Source organism: Mastigoproctus giganteus, chromosome 4 (genome assembly GCF_048544385.1).
Source record: "Mastigoproctus giganteus isolate SK-2022 chromosome 4, ASM4854438v1, whole genome shotgun sequence".
NCBI lineage: Eukaryota > Metazoa > Arthropoda > Arachnida > Uropygi > Thelyphonidae > Mastigoproctus > Mastigoproctus giganteus.
Window position 1 is genome coordinate 236,911,604 of NC_143578.1, and position 19,709 is coordinate 236,931,312.

The 19,709-nt window shown below is 37.6% G+C and overlaps 1 protein-coding gene across 1 annotated transcript in view; it reads left to right on the top strand.

Annotated features, from left to right (window-relative positions):
• LOC150087518 (deoxyribonuclease TATDN1-like) overlaps positions 1–19,355 on the top strand; it is a 119,926-nt gene extending 100,571 nt beyond the window's left edge. Inside the window, exons 10-11 of the mRNA XM_090372512.1 lie at positions 6,100–6,232; positions 19,250–19,355. Of these exons, the coding sequence (XP_090228638.1) occupies positions 6,100–6,232; positions 19,250–19,355 (239 nt within the window). The remainder of the gene's footprint in view (positions 1–6,099; positions 6,233–19,249) is intronic.
• Positions 19,356–19,709: the final 354 nt, after the last annotated feature.

The following is a 19,709-nucleotide window of genomic DNA, read 5'->3' on the forward strand; positions in this document are numbered from 1 at the left end:
AATTTTAACTTTCTAAATATTGACTGGAATTTGTGGGTTGGTCATTCACAGACCAGCAAGACTTTTTTTGGATTTATTGGATGACTGTTTTCTGCAGCAGCATGTTAGAGAGAAAGGCAAAAAAGAGGGAGTAATACTCTTTATCTGATTATCAGCAGTGATTATTCATGCATTAAGAACCTGCAGATAAAAGAACCACTAGCTGGCACTGATCACAGTGTACTGATTTGGGATTTACTTAAAGATGTAACTACCATCAGGGGTAAAGGGAAGGGTTTTTGCTTTTGTAAAGGTGACTACAGTGGTCTCAGACAGTTTTTAAATTATATACAGTGGGACCAACTGATGATGCTACCAACAGAAAATTGTAATTCATAATAATTACACAACACCAACCGATGTTATAAGTAGTATTATGTTTATTAAAATAATGTTGTAGATAAAATAAAATAAAATAAAATTCCAATAAAAACTGATAAAAACTGACTGTAGAATATAATATGAATTTACACTGCAAAGAATTATTTACAATAAAACAATATAGATGAAACACAGGATGATAAAAGCACTAAAATACCGTAGCTTTCAGAGGCATCTTCCTCCTTTTTCAACAGTGAGGCTTATCGTACGGCACATCCTTAAAGAGATTTTGGGACCGCAAGTGGCTCGAGAGCTTGCAGATTTGTTCCTCTGAGAGCAATACCATTAATAGAGATGGGAATCCGCATTCATCCCCTCTTCTAGGCAGTGGTTCTTGGACCGGATGAGCGGTTCCGCATGGCATGCACCCGAGCCATTTCTGGTTCCAGTGCACATGGGGAGAGCGCTGCCCATGCTCCAGTGGAACCACGTGCTGAGAACTGTGAGCCTGCTGATATTTAAGGATGTGCCGTACGATAAGCCTCACTGTTGAAAAAGGAGGCGGATGCCTCTGAAAGCTACGGTATTTTAGCTCTTTTATCATCCTGTGTTTCATCTACATTGTTTTATTGTAAATAATTCTTTGCAGTTTAAATTCATATTATATTCTACAGTCAGTTTTTATTGGAATTTTATTTTATTTTATTTTATCTACAACATTATTTTAATAAACATAACACTACTTATAACATCGGTTGGTATATTGTATAATTATTATGAATATGAATATTCCCAACTCCAGAGGCCTATTTGAAGAGAAAATTCTAAATGGGTAGCATTCATTGAATTAATCTTGGAAGCTACTAGGCTTTTCATACCAACTAAGAAATACTGTTCCAGGTTCAGGCCTAAGTGGATGTCAGAAAATAATTTTCTCAGCCTGGTCTGTGCTTGTTAACAGGAGAGATTGCTTCTACAGGGATGGGATACACTTAAATAGAAAGGGTGCAAGAATATTTGCTGATGCTATCGAGGCAGTGTTAGGTGGGTTGGAAAACTACTAGCTTGGGGGGGATACACGGACTAATAGATTAACAGTAGCCGTTGGCAGAGGTTAAATTGATTCTTGCATTGCTTCTATTGGAATGAGCAGCAGCCGGGAAAACAAGATGCAGGAGATTTCAGAGACTGCTGGGAGTCATTGCGGTACAAGGAAACACACAGGTTGTGTTAGGGTAGCTAAGAATAGGAACAGGTGCATGTACACTTGCATGTACACAAATTCTAGGAGTTTGGTAAATATATTTGATGAATTTGAAGTGTTGGTCAAAACATCCAAGGCAGATATTGTTGGGATATCAAAGACGTGGTGTCACACAGATATAAGGAATGTAGAACTGGAATTTGGGGAGTACAATGTGTACAGGAAGGAGGGGTTATGCTATTAGTTAAGAAACATAAAATCCAAGGAAGTGCAGCCAGTTGGCATCGCTGGAGTGCAGTGTCGAGTCAGTTTGGTGTGACATAAGCACTGAGAAATCAAAATTGAGAGTAGGAGTGTGTTATAGGCCTAATGACTCTGCTGAGTATAATAAAAAACTGGACAGGGAAATAGAGTGGGCCAGTAAATCATAGAGTCTTATAATGGGGGATTTTAATTACCTGGATATTGACTGGAATTTTTGGGTTGGTCACTCACACACTGGCAAGGTTTTTGTGGATTTATTAGATGATTATTTTCTATATCAGCATGTTCGGGAGGCAACTAGAGGGAGTAATACTCTTGATCTGATTATCAGTAGTGATTCTTCATGCATTAAGAATCTGCAGATAAAGGAACCACTAGGTGGCAGTGATCACAGTGTGCTGAAGTGGGATTTACTCAAAAAGGTAACTACCATCAAGAGTAAAGGGAAGGGTTTTCGCTTTCGTAAAGGCGACTATGGAGATCTGAGACAGTATTTAAATTCTATATGGTGGGACCAACTGATGATGTTACCAACAGCAAATTCAAAACGGAAAGCATTCAAAGAATTAATCTTGGAAGCTACTAGTCTTTACATACCAACTAAGAAATATTGTTCAAGGTTTAGACCTAAATGGATGTCAGATGAACTAATGAGACATGTGGCAGAGAAAAAAATGCATGGGATACATATAAATTAATGGGTGACATGGAAGCCTACGATAGATATAAGCTGGTCTGTAACCAAGTCACAAAGGAGGTTAGGCAAGCAAAGGCAGATTATGAGAACTCTTTGGCAAAGGATGCAAAGCAAAACAGCAAAGAGTTCTTTACGTATGTAGACTCTAGAAGGAAGGAAGGGGATGAATCGATTGGTCCACTGGTTATTGATAGTTCAACTGTTGATGATCCTGCTCAGATGGCTAACAAACTAAATGAGTATTTTGCATCTACATACATGAGGCGTTATTCAGGGAGGGGAATGCCAGAGGTGAATTAAACTCTGGCAGTGAGTTTGATGATTTTGCAATAACTGAGAGCAAAGTGGAGGAGAAATTGTTGAAGATAAACATAAGAAAGGCACCTGGGGTGGATGGGATCTATCCAGTTATGTTAAAGGATGTAGCAAAGGAAGTAAGCAAACCCTTAGCAATAATTATGAGAGCTTCCTTGACTCAGGGGAGATACCCATGGACTGGAGATGTGCAAATGTGACCCAAACTCACAAAGGAGGATCAAAGGGTAACACAAGTAATTATAGACCTGTTAGTTTAACTTCTGTTCCAGGGAAATTAATGGAGGCTGTTTTTTTTGTTGTTTTTTTGGTTTTTAGGAGCATTATCAACTAATGCGTATTGCTCCGGGAATATGCGGTGGTCATTCCCTGACCTTTCCGCATCCTCCGTATTTGGTGGTGACGGGCTCGAACCCCAGTCTAATCAAGAAGCGTGTGTTACGCACTGTTGCTCCTTCCCACCTGGCTACGGAGGCGATTAATGGAGGCACTGGTTAAAGAAGCACTGCAGGATCATTTAGACAAGACTTCAGTTATAGCTCGGACACAGCATGAGTTTGTTAAGGTGAAGTCTTGTCTGACCAATTTGATTGGATACTATGATGTGGTCAGAAAGCAACTAGATGCAGGGAATAACTTTGATATCATATATTTGGATTTTAGAAAGGCTTTTGATACTGTTGCACATGGAAGACTGCTGCACATATTGGAGTAGTGCGGCAAAGAAGGCAAATTGGTGCTATGGATAAAGGGATGGTTGAGCGGGAGAAGACAGACAGTGGTAATCAATGTACACTGCTCTTTGTGGACTAATGTTATTAGTGTAGTCCCTCAGGGTTCACTGTTGTTTTCTGTATTTATAAATGATATTGATGATGGTATATCAAGCTTAATGTCCAAGTTTGCAGATGATATGAAGATTGGCAGGGTTGTTAATGACACTAATGAGAGCATGCTGCTGCAACAGGATCTAGAAAAGTTGAGCAGATGGGCTGAGAGATGGCAACTGAAGTTTAACATTGACAAATGTAAAATACTACATATGGGATACAGTAACCCCAGAGTAATGTATCAACTCTGTGGTACTATACTGACAGTGGTAGAGAATGAAAAGGACAGGACCTGGGGTTAATTGTGCAGGTAGATATGAAGTTTTCTGAGCTGTGCAGACAGTCTGCAAGAGTAGCTCATGGTGTCTTGTCAATGATATACAGGAATTTTTCTAGCAGGGATAAGGAGGTGATTATCCCCTTGTATAAGGCGATGGTCAGGCCACACCTTGAGTACTGTATACAGGTCTGGAGGCCTCGTTTTAAGAAGGATGTAGAGCTGTTGGAAGGAGTAGTACAGAGAAGGGCAACAAGATTAGTGAATGGAACAAAGGGTTGCTCTTATGAAGAAAGGCTTAAGTTTCGCAGATTACAGGGTTTGGAGACTAGGCACCTGCGAGGTGATCTGATTGAGGTGAATAAAGCTTTGAATGGTTTGATTGGTCTGAGACAGTGCTAAATGTTGATGGGATTCTTCCTCTTGCTCAGAATAATCACCTGAGAGGGCACAAATTCAATTGAGGAAAGACAGTTGTAGGATAGATGTGCAGAAGTTTGCCTTTAGCCAGCAGGTAATTGATTGGTGGAACAGACTTCCATCTTTTGTTGTGGAAGTTGATAGCCTAAATAAATTTAAGGCTGAGCTGGACAGGTATTTGGAACGAACGGAGAGGTGAAATCAAAGCGGTTTTTTTTTTTTTTTTTTCTGGCTGATGCTGCATAAGCTTGCTTTTTTGCATCATATGCCTCTACTAATGCTAACTCGTGGTAGAGAAGAAAAGTGCATGGAATGCATATAAATTATCGAGCAACACAGAAACCTGTGGTAGATATAATCAAGTCACAAAGGAGGTTAGGCAAGCAAAGGCAGATTACAAGAAATCTTTGCCAAAGGACGCAAAAAAAAAAAAAAAAAAAAAAAAAAAACCAGCAAAGACTTCTTTACTTATAGAAACACTATAAGAAAGGGATGGATCAAATTGGTCCACTCAATATCAATATTTTTACTGTTGAAGAACTTGCCCAGGTTACTGACAAACTGAATGAGTATTTTGCATCTACAATCAAACATAAGGAATTCTTTAGGGAAGGGGATGCCAGAAGTTTATCAAGCTCTAATAGGGAGCCGAATTATTTTGTAATAACTGAGAAGAAAGTGTAAGAGAAATTGTCGAAGTTAAACAAAATCATGATTATGAGAGTACTTATAGTGAGTGAGATTAATAAAATGAGTTTGTAATATTATTTGCATGCTTTCAAATAATAGTACAAACTCATGTTAATGGAACTTTTTCAAGAACTTATATTATTTGAAATATATCATCACCCTTTCTCTGACTGTTTAGGCAGAGAAAGGGTGATGATTAGTTTAATGGGAAACTACAATTAAAAAGTGTTGTTGTTAGAATGGTAGGAAAGGTGAGTGACTGCTGCAGTATACCGACAAAAACACATTAAGCAATAGAAACAAGGTGAGGATAACAATTGCAATTGAATAGACGTGTGGTGTAGAATAGATGTGTGGAAATTTGCCTTTAGCCAGCAGGTGGTTGATTAGTGGAACAGACTTCCATCTTTTGTTGTGGAAGTTGATAGCCTAAATAAATTTAAGGCTGAGCTGGACAGGCATTTGGAACGAATGGAGGGGTGAAATGGGAGGGGTTTTTTTTTTTTTTTTTTTGCTGATGCTGCATAAGTTTACTTTCTTGCATCGTATGCCTCTACTAATGCTAATGCAAGCAAATCATGGAAAGAATTGCTATGCTCTTGGTTAATCATTAGTCAAAGTGTGAATTTCAATTCCCTTCAACAGAAGAAACTTTTCAGTGCTTTTCTTTCACACTATGGCTGAGTTACTTGGCTTGGTTTCTAACAAGGATTACATGGCTTTTTCTTTGAGCAAAACAGCCATAGGGCACATGTTACCACTTTACAGACTTGATATATTAATGCCTCATAGACTTAGTTTCCTCTCAGGCTTGACATAAGAGAAAGAATCGGAATAACCAGTTTGATTCTTTATTTCTAATTTTAGTTCATTGATACCTAGCTATAATAAGGTGTGGAGTGTTTGAATGAGAAAAAGTTCAAGTTGAATACCATTGACATAAGCCATGACAGTTAATAACTATAGTTTATTCTTTTTTTTTTTTACTTTCCAATACTCTATTATACTTTAAGAAACGTTAAATGATTTGTTATTCATATAGATTCTCCATGGTGTGAAATACGTCCAACACATGCTGGTGCCAAACTTATTAAAACCACTTTTCCCTGTAAGAAAAAGGAGAGGTTTGAATTAGGTTTCCAGGTAAAAAGTAGAAATGAGCCATCTAATATTGTGTGAGTATCAGTAGAAGCTAAATATAAATCTTGTTTGTTTCGATTTTGCTATTCATTCTAATTAAAAGTGAGAGGAACATTATTCTACATACAGAAAAATATTTAATAATGATTAATGAATAATAGTACAAAAATTACTAATGTACAAAGCGAACCATTATTAGAACCATGAGCTTATATGTTGGACTGCTATTGGCTAAAATCTCTTCTTCAACGTGACACAGTATGGAGTGAACACGGCGTTGAGAAATGACATGAGGAGCAGGGCTTTTTTTGTCACGGTACGCAACGGTACAGCGTGCCAGGACGGGTGACATGCCTGTTACGCAGTCGGTGTAAGCCCTGCCAGCTGCTTCCATCTGTTAAGGAGATCACGTGACAATGTGCGGAGTCAGCACCCGTCAGTCACAGCCGTATTGCTAGCAGTCTGGAAGGGGTACCCGTTTCTGAATCTCGACCAAAACTTCATTATGAAATTATTTTTACTTATTTTTTTACTTGGTACTTACCGTATTTTTACATTTTACTTATTATTTTTTATTTATTAAATAAGACTCACCTTTGACTTATTTTTAATATACTTGTATAATAAATTTATGGTTAATAAAATTAATGGTCGAGATTCAGTATTGGATATAGCGTACCAACTGCTAGCGATACGGCCGTGATTGACGGGTGCTGACTCCGCCCAGTGTCACGTGATCCTTAACAGACAGCTGGCGCATAATGGCCTATAGCTGCCGTTGCGCCGTAAAACATACAACAACAACAACAATTAACAGACGGAAACAGCTGGCATGGCTGGCACCCACTGCGTGCCAACTGTGTCACCCATGCCGGCACGGAATTTTTCTTGATAGCAAAGAATGAGTACCGGCGCCTATTTTTTTACAAAAAAATGTGAGTATCAGTAGAAGCTAAATATAAATCTTGTTTGTTTCGATTTTGCTATTCATTCTAATTAAAAGTGAGAGGAACATTATTCTACATACAGAAAAATATTTAATAATGATTAATGGTGAAATAATAATACAAAAATTACTGATGTACAAAGCGAACCATTATTAGAACCATGAGCTTATATGTCGGACTGCTATTGACTGAAATCTCTTCTTCAGCATGACACAGTATGGAGTGAACACGGTGTTGAGAAGTGACATGAGGAGTATTGGACCAGTCATGTAATATAACTGTCTAGAATTTCTGAAGTGGCACAGACTGGATTGTGCTGTGATGCCCTTTCAGTTCAATCCACAGATGCCTAAAGTCTTCCTTGTATTCTTCAAACTTCTGCTTTGCACTTTTGGCACAGTGGATGGTTACATTGTCATCTTGAAAATATTCTTTTCCATAGAGGTAAACATGCAACATTCTGAGTGCACCTGATCTGCAGTGATATTTAGATGTGCTCTGGCACTCACCATGCCCTCTGTTATAATCAAGTAACCAAGGGATGTTCCACGAAAACATGTCCTGCACCATTACACTTCCATCGGCAGCCTGCACCATCAGTACACAATAGGATAGTTTCAGTGCTTTGTGTGGTTTCCTTCATGTGTGCACCCCTCTGTTGTTGCTGGAAAGCATAAATCAGCACTCATTAGACCATATGACTTTCTTCCAGTCTTTCTACATCCATCCTTTGCATTCTTCACCCCAGTGTAGCCATATTTTATGGTTGGGTCCAAAATGCTTCTGTAAAGGTCTCCTCCTCCCTTGGTGAATTCTTTGTAGAGTTTTCACATGGTGTGGGTATTGATGCCTTGGATGTAGTATAAAATATCAACAGAACTATTAACCTCTGCACATTAAGTGCAGGGGTTAATAGTTCTGTTGTTTAGTGACAATTACACTTGATGATCCACTCCAGTCATCACTCACCTTACTCAGTAGTCATTTTGCATTTCTGGCCTAGGTTGCATCTGTTCATGTATATTTTGCAGGCATTTTTCCATTTATTAATGATTCAGATGATATGGTACATGGTAAAACTGCAGGAAAAATAATACTCTCAACAGGTGTGTATGATTCCATAGCTCTTGCTGTCAAGCATTGTTAGTATTGATACCTTCACTTTTAGGCTTAAAAAATTCTGTATTTTTTTCTCCCAATGCATTTTATAACATTTGTAACAGCAAATAATTATGACTTCATAATTCTGATGAGATGATTCTGTATTATGGCCTTAGTCACCATGGAAGCTAAAGATGATCTTATTAATTTCTGGTTTGATACCATGAACATTAATATTATTATGTGTTGCTTTTTTACCATAACTTTACATATACCAGCCAGCCCTTGGGCTTTATCCTCCCTTAGCTTCACTAACTTTTCACACAGCTACTTCTCGGAGATAGTGATATCACTAATTTTACAAGCTGACTCCTCTTCACTGTTTCTTCCTGGTTTAAATGAACTTTCAGTTGTACCTCTCATCATCTGGGTTGTCTATAATTCCATTGCTGTCACCTTTTAAGGGTCTATCTGATTTATCCTCTTTCTTGTATTCACACACCACGAGTAGAACTCCTTATCGCAGTTCTTGCCAGGGATTTCTTATGCTCATCTTCAGTTATATTGTTACAAATACGGTTACAATTGTCATATGAAACAGTATCTCGTGATAAGTCTGTAACTGTCCCATAGATATTTGTTTCCCACAATTAAACCTTTCACATCTCTCTTTCTCTTCCTCCCCCCCCCCCTCCAAATTTTGGCATCTTTTTTTTTCCAGTTCTTCTACACTGGAACGCATAAGTGACTTACAGAATAAATCCCTTAAACAACTGACGATGTTACCAACAGTAAATTCTAAGTGGGAAGCATTCAAGGAATTAATCGTGGATGCTACTAAAAGTTTCATACCTATTAAGAAATATTGTTCAAGGTTTAGGCCTAAATGGATATCTAATGAACTAATGAGACTCGTAACAGAGAAGAAAAATGCATGGGATGCATATAAATTATCAAGCGACTTAGAAGCCTATGGCAGATATAAGCTAGTCTGTAATCAGGTCACAAAGAAGGTTAGGCAGGCGAAGGCAGATTACGAGAAATCCTTGGCAAAAGATGCTAAGAAAAACAGCAAGGATTTCTTTACTTATATAAACTCTAAAAGGAAGGGGATGAATCTGATTGGTCCACTTTACATCGATGGTTCGACTGTTGATGATCCTGCTCAGATAGCAAACAAACTGAATGAGTATTTTGCATCTACATTCACACATGAGGAATTATTAAGGTTTGAAAATGGCAGAAGGTTATCAAATTGTAGCAGGATACTTAATGATTTTGTAATAACTGAGAGCAAAGTGGAGGAGAAATTGTTGAAGTTAAGCATAAGAAAAGCACCTGGGGTGGATGGGATCTATCCAGTTATATTAAAGGAGGCGGCAAAGCAACTAAGCAAACCCTTAGCCATAATTATGAGGGCATCCTTGGACTCAGGGGAGGTTCCTATGGACTGGAGATGTGCAAATGTATCCCCAGTTCACAAAGGGGGATCGAAGGGTGACACGAGTAATTACAGACCAGTTAGTTTAACTTCTGTTCTGGGTAAAATAATGGAGTCACTGGTTAAAGATGCATTGCAGGATCATCTAGACAAGACTGCAGCAATAATTCAGACACAGCATGGGTTTGTTAAGGGAAAGTCTTATCTGACAAATTTGATAGGATATTATGATGTGGTTACAAAGGAACTGGATGCAAAAAATAATTTTGATATCATATATTTGGATTTCAGGAAAGCTTTTGACACTGTTGCGCATGGAAGACTATTGTACAAATTGGAGCAGAATGGTTCAGTTAAGGGTAAGTGCTACAATGGATAAAAGGATGGTTAATTACCGTATTTTTATCTCCTCGGGTCCAGTGGACCCAGTTCAAAGGTCAACTAATAAATTCTATACTTTTTACTCTATGGACACAGCTGAAATTCGCTATAGGTTAAGCCACAACTGTTTCCTTCGATTTTCCCACTTCAATTTTAAAAAAATTTCTATTGAATTTCACACAAATAACAAAAATGTGACATCAAGTGTGTATTTTTTTAGGCCTTTTTCTGTTATTTTTCTAAACCCACCCAAATTAACCTGTGGCTTATGAAACACGATACTTGATTCGTTTGTTTGTTTTGGAGCGGGAGTTTCTGTTTACAGAGCGAAACTGTTTTTGTGGAGCGAGTCGTGAGAAAAACCGTTAGTTACGTGAGAAACTTCGTAGATACAGCTACATCAAGAGAGTGCCAACGGTGGTTACGTCACATCAAGAAGGAAAATAAACATAACACAGTCGGGAGCTAAACTGTTAGTTGACATAAGAAGCAATAAGCGAAACAGTAGCAACAACTGTTTTTTGAAAGGCGAAAAGATCGTATTTCCTTTCTTCAATGTGTAGTTCGCCTACTAACAGAAAATCAGGGAAATTCATCTTTTAGAAACGAGAAAAACTGGTGTAAAACCGATAACATTGCAATGCGCATTTGATAAAAAAAAAGTTTGCTTTATTGCAATTGTTTTTAGGGAACAGCAGTTTCCTGGATATATATTTATAACTGAATTTCAAGAAAATATTTCTATTTATAGCTGAGTTATAAACTGGTGAAATCGCCACTTCGAAAATGCCAAAGAAAATATATATATATATATATCCGCCAAGAATAACGGTTGTTTCTTGAAATGTGTATTGTTCACAAAACTGCAATATTTCTAACAATACAAAGCTAACAGATTACAAATCAAGGGCTGCTCAAAAAGTATTGTTAGAAGATATTTGCTTGTTACGCTTTGATGTCATTGCAAAGGGAGAAATTCAGTTTTAGTACAGAAGCCGAATAAATTCACTATCCACGGCCATAATGCTGTTCTGAGCTGCAATAAAAAGATAAACTCCGCTGAAAAATAGATTTTCTCCCCATCACTTCTCTTGTTTTACTGTGGTTTTAGGCAGAGTGCAATTTCACACAATCAAGCCGGTGACTTCTAAATGCGGTGCGGTTTCTTGTATTCTTTCTCTGTCTATTTTGGGATCTCCTCTGACTGGGGTCGCCCCGGAATATAAACAGAAAATTTGTTTGTCAGAATGCTGCCCACCAGTGGCACCAATTATCAACTCTTTTACTGTCCTTCTAATTTTCAGTGTGTGTGCAGATAATCGACTTCAGCAAAATTCACAAGTGCTACTTCAATTAGGAGCAAAAACTGTTTTCCCCAACATAACGAATTACTTTAGTACAATAAAGCGCTACTACTCATGATTTTACTGACTGGAAGTGTCCACAATGAAACATCAATTAGGAGCAAAAACGGTTTCCCACAACATAACGAATTACTTTATAGGTATAAGAAAGGACGACTACTAATGATTTTACTGACTGGAAGGAAGTGTCCACAATAAAACATCTGTACAGGCAGTCACTCAAAGGAAAGTAACCGCAGTCATTGTATTCAAGGACAAGCTATACAGCGGTATTTGAAATGTATAATGCAGTTCACTGGCTATTTCCAGACTGATCATTGCAAAATATTGTTCCGTAAAACAATTACAGTAAAGCAAAGAGGGTTTTTTTATCGAATGCACACCGGACAAAAATCGGACTAATCTGAACTTAGGCATCCTACGATGATGCTGACTTATTAGAACTTTAGCATCTGTTGTGAAACCGAATGCAATAAAGAAATAGACTTAGAACTTTCGAATCCGCGATGAAACTGACTTGCTAGAACTTCAGCATCTCTGATGTGAAAGTTACATTTGTGGACCTTTGACAATCTCCTGGCCTTCCCCCCATCAAAAGAGTATTTTTATTTTGTTCTCTCTGTCGCTTTCCATTAGGATCGGACTAGAAAGGCGAATTCTCTCCCCTAAGGAGTTTCCCCCCCCCCAGGTGAATGAAAGGAACTGGAAATTTCAGGGAAATGAACCCTGTTTTCCTTCATTCGGCAAACAGCTACTCTGTTAGAGCAAGAGAAGTGAAATTACAGTTGCAGCTCAGAATGAAAATTCAATTTTTCCCTCGAAAATTTTTGATGGTATCAAATGCATATCAAGGAAATATCACAGTAACGGATTGTTTTCACAATCTGTTACTCGAGCGCATTTTTTTCGTTTGCACACCAGGTGAGATGAAGGCGAAGTTCCTTCTACATATGTTTTCGAAGTTTATAATGCAGCTATCAATAGAAATATTTTGTTGAAAGTTCGTAAGAAGATCAATACATCCATGAAACTGCTGTTCAATTTAGTCCTCTAAAAACAATTACAATAAAGCGAACTTTTTTTTTTTATGAAATGTGCATTGTAGTGATCAGTTTTACGAGTTTTTTTTTTTCCTTCCGTTTCCAGTATAGCAATAGATGAATTTCCCAGTATAGCTTCCAATAGATGAATTTCCTTGATTTTTTTTGTTAGTAGATACAATACATACTGAAGAAAAGAAAGAAGATATTTTTGTTCTTCAAAACCAATTCATTGCAATTCTTTCGTACAACAATTACGAAAAGAAGTAAAACTGTTGTGAGAGAGCCATGCAAATTAGTGTTCGCAAGTAATGATGCTCAATGTTTTCCATGAAAGTTGTTTACAGTTTCATTTTCTCCTTGGATCACCTTGGTAACGCTAATGACATAAGCTTGACCAGTCAATTATCTTCTGTATCTGTTGATTCGTTTTAGCCAAAGGCGCCGAGCTGACGCGCGAATTTTTGAACTAATGCTGTAACGCGTTTTATTTTCAAAGCTTGGATCTTGTTTTTCCGACATCAAAATATAATAAATTGAAATGTGATCGTACATTTTTGCTGTTTTAGAGTGAATTAATAGTTTTTGCTGAGCACTAAAGGTAGGAAATCAAAGAATATACTTCTGTTTATGTATATTGAGAGTTTCAATTTTGTAAATTGAGTAGAAATTATGGAAATTATTAGTTTCTCTCGGTGGGGGCCAATTTTCAAGTGAGATTGAAAATTAGGGTTATGGGGGAGACGATAAAAATACGGTTAATGACAGTAATGGCAGTGTGCTACTGCAACAGGATCTAGATAATTTGGGCAGATGGGCTAAGAAGTGGCAAGTGAAGTTTAACCTTGACAAATGCAAAGTACTGCATATGGGTAGAAGTAACCCCAGAGAAACGTACCAACTGTGTGGTACTACACTTAAGGTGGTAGAAAATGAAAAACACCTGGGAGTAATTGTGCAGTCAGATGTGAAGTTTTCTGAGCAATGCAGACAGGCTGCCAGGGCAGGTCATGGGTTTTGTCAAAGATATATAGGAATTTTGCTACAGGGAAAAGGAGGTGATTGTCCCTCTGTATAAGGCAATGGTCAGGCCACGCCTTGAGTACTGCGTACAGGTTTAGAGGCCTCATTGTAGGAAGGATGTAGATTTGCTTGAGCGTGTACAGAGAAGGGCAACAAGATTGGTGAGGGGAATGAAGGGATCCTCTTACCAAGAGAGGCTTAAGTTCTGCAAATTGCAGTGGCTGGAGACTAGGCACCTGCACGGTGATCTGATTGAGGTGTATAAGGCCTTGAATGGGTTGAGCATGCTGAATTCTGGTGAGATCCTTCCATTTGTTCAGATTACGAACCTAAGGGGCATAAATTCAAATTAAGAAAGGACAGATGTAGAATAGATGTGCAGAAATTTGCCTTTAGCCAGCAGGTGGTTAATTGCTGGAACAAACTTCCATCTGTCGTTGTGGAAGATGATAGGTTGAATAAATTAAGGAGGAACTGGACAGGCATTTGGAGGGAATGGTGTGATTTTTTTTTTTTTTTTTTTTTTTTGGCTGATGCTGCATAAGCTCATACACTTGCTTTCTTGCATCACATGCCACTACTACTACTTCTCATAATACAGTTATGTCTCTCAGTATTATAGTTGTCTCTCAAATTAAGAGAGCGTAAGAAACTTCAGTCTGCTACAATCCTCACTATTGAAATTGAAGCTCTCACCTTTTCTTTTGACCACCAGGATTTTTCTGGACATTGTTCATTTTATAACATTGCAATCACTACCTGCTGTTGGCCTCTGAATCCTTGAGAATCAGATCAAGACATTTGAGCCCTATACCATCTCTCTGACATGCTGAAATAACAATTGCTTAAAAAAAATCTGATCCCATTTGCTATAATGCTGATATTTACTCAATATTCAGTCATTAAAGTAATGAGGGAACCACACTTTTCTTGCCCCATTTAAGTTTTCTAAAACAGATTTTTTTCATAAGCCTCAGATTAATTTGGCCTATAACACATCTGTCATTGTTCCTTTTTTTTTCGGTCATGTCACACCAAGAAGACTGAACTAGACTTGATTATATTCTGGAAATGACCTGATTGCTTTAGACAACTTTTGATAAAAAGCATCTCCCCCCTCCCTCCCTCCCCTGTACGCACTATGTTAACTGTAATGAATTTCTTTATCCCACTTTTCAGGATGCCTCAATGTCTCAGCCCTACAGTATCAACATTAGTTTGCCTAACACAGAAGCCCAGATTCCTTCATTTTGTTTTTGACAATCTCCTGATATAATGAGTAACGAAAAGTAATAAAATACAAAGTTTGTTAGTTGGTTAAACAAGTTTTTTTCCTGTGGCTTGTGTCTGCTAATGATCTGAGCACCATTTTCATTACATTTTTGACAAAAGACCCTTCTTGTTGAGGAGAAATGTGTGAGCAAAGCCAGAAAGCATGTTATTTATAAGAAAAACTTTCAAGTCTGAAGGTGAATAAGATCCCTGTAGTTGAAGGCATACACCCAATAATTTTGAGAGAAATGAGTGCATTGAACCATTAAGGTTAATTATGAAGGAATCACTGGACTCAGGAAAAATTCACTTGGATTGAAGAAGTGCCAATCCCCAATACATAAAGATGGTACTTGGACCACTGTTGTTTTTGATTTTCTTAAATGACATCGAAGAAGGGATAGAGCATGTGATGCCAATTTGCAGATTTCAAGATCAGTAGAGTAGTTATTAATTAGTACCAAGAAGAACTTCCTTGGGACAACTCAGATACATGGTCAGAAAAGTGATAGCTGTTTTAATGCAGCCAGAAAAATGCAAGGAATAGCAACCCTCCAAAATAAAATACACTTGGTGGGGTTAAACTTAAAACAGTAGAGGAAGAGAGGTATTTGAGAGTTATAATACAGTCAAACATGAAATTCTCCAAGTAGTGTAGACAGGCAGCAAGGAAGGTCCATCATGTCCTGTCAGTGATTTATCAAACATTTTCTTGTAGAGATAGGGAGGTCAAAATCCCACCGTATAAGACAACTATAAGGCCAGGTCACTCTTGGAATACTGTGTTACATTATGGAGACTGCACTTAAAAAACATGCTGAGCTTCTTGAAAGAATTCAAAGATGGGATGGGCAGCACATCTGATGAGATTGGCAAAAGGGCATCCATATGCAGAAAGATTTTGAATATGTATGCTATGCTAAGAGTTTGGTAACTAGACAGCTTGTGAAGAGGGTGGGGATCTAATTGAGGTGTATGAGACTGAAAAAAACATACAGTGAAAGGATAAAGTGAAATGAATAAATTATTCTAGAATATGTTATAAATTAAATGATTCTAGAACTAGGGGCCATAATTTCAAGTTACGGAGGGAGTTGTTTAGACTGGATTGCAGGAGGTTTTATTTTAGCTAGCGAGTTATAAATTACTGGAATAAGTTATCTACATGGGTGGTAGAGGCTGACAGTCTTTTTTTTTTTTTTTATGAGTCTGGGGAAATTCAAAGGTCAGCTGGATAATTACATAAGGAGGAGGGAAATGCATAGGTTGTCCATTTTCTTATTATTATTAATGTGTTTTATTCTTATTGTTTTATTTTATGTATTTTTTTTGTTATTTTATTTTTTTTTTTTTTTGGCTGGTGCAGCATAAGCCATGGGCTTCCTTGTCCCATGTGGCCATTACTAATACTAATAATGGCCACATGGGGCAAGGAAGCCCATTTTCTTTTAGCCAGTGAGTTATTGATTATTGGAATAAGCTGCCTCTTGGATGGTTTAGGCTGATAGCTTGGGGGGGGATTCAAAGGTCAACTGAATAGGCCTATGTGAGGAGAAAATCAAATAGATCAAATGTATTTTATTATTTATTTTTATTATAATGTTTTAATTAATTAATTATTTATTTATTTGGCTGGTGCAGAAAAAGCCTCAGGCTTCCTTGCATCATATGGCTAATACTATTGCATCTTTCCATAAATTGAGGTTGTGCACATGTACTCTCAAGGACAGTGTTAGTGTCACTTTCATATATATCACTAGCCTGTAAATTTCTAGTGATGCGCCTAAACTTCAAATGTAGCAGTTCCCCAAACCGTGCAACTCTTCTGTTCATATGGGTCCCTACTAAACATATACTGCCCTACCATTAATATCCAGACACCCCTCCATGGATGGGGAAACAGGTCCTATGCATGCAACACATCACAGAACCTGCTATAAATATGCACACTGGGCTTCAAACAGACAATTGCAAAAGTGGGCATGAAAGATGACACGTTCAACAGAATTAACAGACTTCCAATGTGGAATGATAGTAGGATGCCACATAAGCAGGCATTCTGTATGAGATATCGCAGTCACCCGGGGATCCCTAGGTCAATGGTTAGTGATGTCATATGCAAATGGAAGAGGACTGAATCTGCCAAAGAACAGACTGGTAAACCCCATAAACTAACAGAATGGGACAAGACAATTCTGCAAAGAACTGTGCATGCAAATCGTAATTTGCCATTGTCTCAAGTCACACAAACCCTCTATGAGAGTATTGGAACTAATGTCAGCACTAGTACAATACGAAAGACACTCCATGAAATGAGTTAAAATGGTCATGCAGCTGTTCACAAGCCATTGGTCACCTCAACAAATGCTAGATGCTGATTAACGTGGTGTAAGGAGCACGAATCCTGGATTGTAGAGCAGTGGAAAGCAGTCCTATGGACAGACGAATCAAGGTTCGCACTCTACCAGTCTGATGGCTGTGGCGAATGCTAGGGGAACAGTTCTTTCGTGATTGTATCCTCCCAACAATGAAGTTTGGTGGAGGCAGTGTCGTGGTATGAGGCTCCATTCATGGTTTGGCTTGAGCCCATTAGTTGTTATCAACAAAATCATGAATGCTGCACAATACCAGGATAACCTGGACAATTATGCACTTCCAACATAATGGCAATACTTCAGGGAAGACCCATACCTGTATCAGCAAGACAACACGCCATGCCATACTGCTCAGGTCGTAACAGAGTGGTTTGAGGACATGGGCGTGGAAAAGTTGGATTGACCAGCCCAGAATCTGATCTGATCTGATCTGAACCCTATCGAGCATCTTTGGGGGCGCCTCCGTAGCCAGGTGGGAAGAAGCAGCAGTGCGTAGCTTCTTGATTAGACCGGGGTTCGAGCCCGTCACCACCAAATACGGAGGATGCGGAAAAGGTCTGGGAATGACCCCCGCATATCCCGGAGCAATATGGCCTTAGTTGCTAATGCTCCTTAAAAAAAAAAACCAAAATCACCGCATCTTTGGGATGTGTCGGGTACGTGCACGTCAAAATCGCCCAAAGAACAAGACCGAACTGGTTGCTGTGTTAAAGACCGAGTGGAAGAACATATCACCTGACATTTATAAAAAGCTGGTTGAAAGTCTGCCGCGAAGATTGGAGGCCATCATAAAAGCAAAAGGTTTCAGCACAAAATATTAAATGACACAATAAAAGCTCTTTTTTTGTCTAAAGGCAGGTGTCTGCATATTAATGGTAAGATGGTAGGGCAGTGTATTCCTTCTTCCAGCTAGGGAAAGTTATGCTGAGAAAAATATCCCATAAGCCTTGCTGACCCTGAGGTCTAGGTTAATCACGACAGCACTCATTAAAAAAATTTGGGCAGAATTTCCCAGATTTTTTGGGTACCTATTTAGCTTATTGCAAGTTGTTTTCAGTGCAGCCTAAATTTAGGTCACATTACATATAGTCTGCAATGTGACTGTTATTCTAAGTAGGACTTCACAGAACCCAAACCTTCATCTTATAACAAAATTCAATAAGGAATTCTGAAACATTACCATTTTAATTTAGATACTGGGACTTTGACTGGGTCAGAAATTTATTAAAATTTATCACATGAAAAAGTGTACTTTTTAAAACTAACTTAGTAGTTAATTTTAAAAAAGTACAACCAGCCTCCCTCCCCAGCAGAATTTCTGGGATCTCCTTGTATTCTAATCATTATAATTTAAGTCATGACTTTAATTATAATACACTTTAAAAGCTCCATAATAGGTTTTCCTGTCATTTCATTTTATTAAATTATTTACAGTTTGTTTATAATCTAAATATAAGTTATAGAAATTTTCTTGAGGTGAATTACACTGTTTTCTGTTGGCTATAATAGCATTTCATTACAAAGCTTATGATTTTTGAGAAGCTAAACTATTTCTTCCTTAGTAACTCATGCAGCTTTTGTAGATAATGAGCTAATATCTGTTCCCCTTTCCTCTTCATGGCACATAACATGTCAGTCACAGAATGAAGTCATATATAATCTTAAGAAATTCATTGCCGACCGGACTAGCTAGGTGGGTAAAGTGCCTGCCTGGCAACCCAAAGGTCGCTGATTCGAATCCCAACTCGAGCTTGGATCAGAGCAAATGCAAAAAAAACTTTGGGAGGTGCATTATGGCCACAGAAGCCGATGCGCCAACAACTAACAAAAAAAGAAAAAGAAAGAAAGAAAGAAAAGAAATTCATATAAAGGAGGATGGTCTACATTGATAGAAAAACAATCCCATTATATTATGTGTTAACATTATTTTAAATTAAAGTTATTTCATCATCCAACTGGTGTTATACAAAACAGAAGTAACTCTATAAATGAAAATAAGTTCATTCTTTAAAATAATGAAATTTTCTGCTTACTCTGTTGTGAAATATTGTTTTATACGTAAACTGAAAATATAGTTATGCTATTTTGTTTTTCCTTTATTTATATAGCCAGGTTCTGGAAGTCATGGCAACTGTACGAGGAGAAGACATTAATCAATTAGCCAATATACTATATGAAAATACAATTAGAGTATTCTTTCCAAGAGGAAACTAGCTAATTATCATTCTCCAGAGTTGCAAGGAAATGAAAGAATTTTTGTGATAAATGCATTATAAATGCTAACATTGTGAATGCAAAAAAAAGAAAAAAAAAAGTATATATTTCCTAAAAATGAAAGCATTTGTGATGAAATGAATGTAAATCAAAATATTACTTTTAGTATTTTTAGTGTAGCTTTTATATCAAATCAAGGTTTTATCACCAGTAAAATACAATAAGCAAATTAGAATGCATTAGCATAATGTATTGATCAAGAACGAGGTTTTCATATTTGATTTTGTTATTAATTAATAAAGATAACAGTCTTATTAATACTAATAACAGTAATACCATTATCTCTCTTGGTGC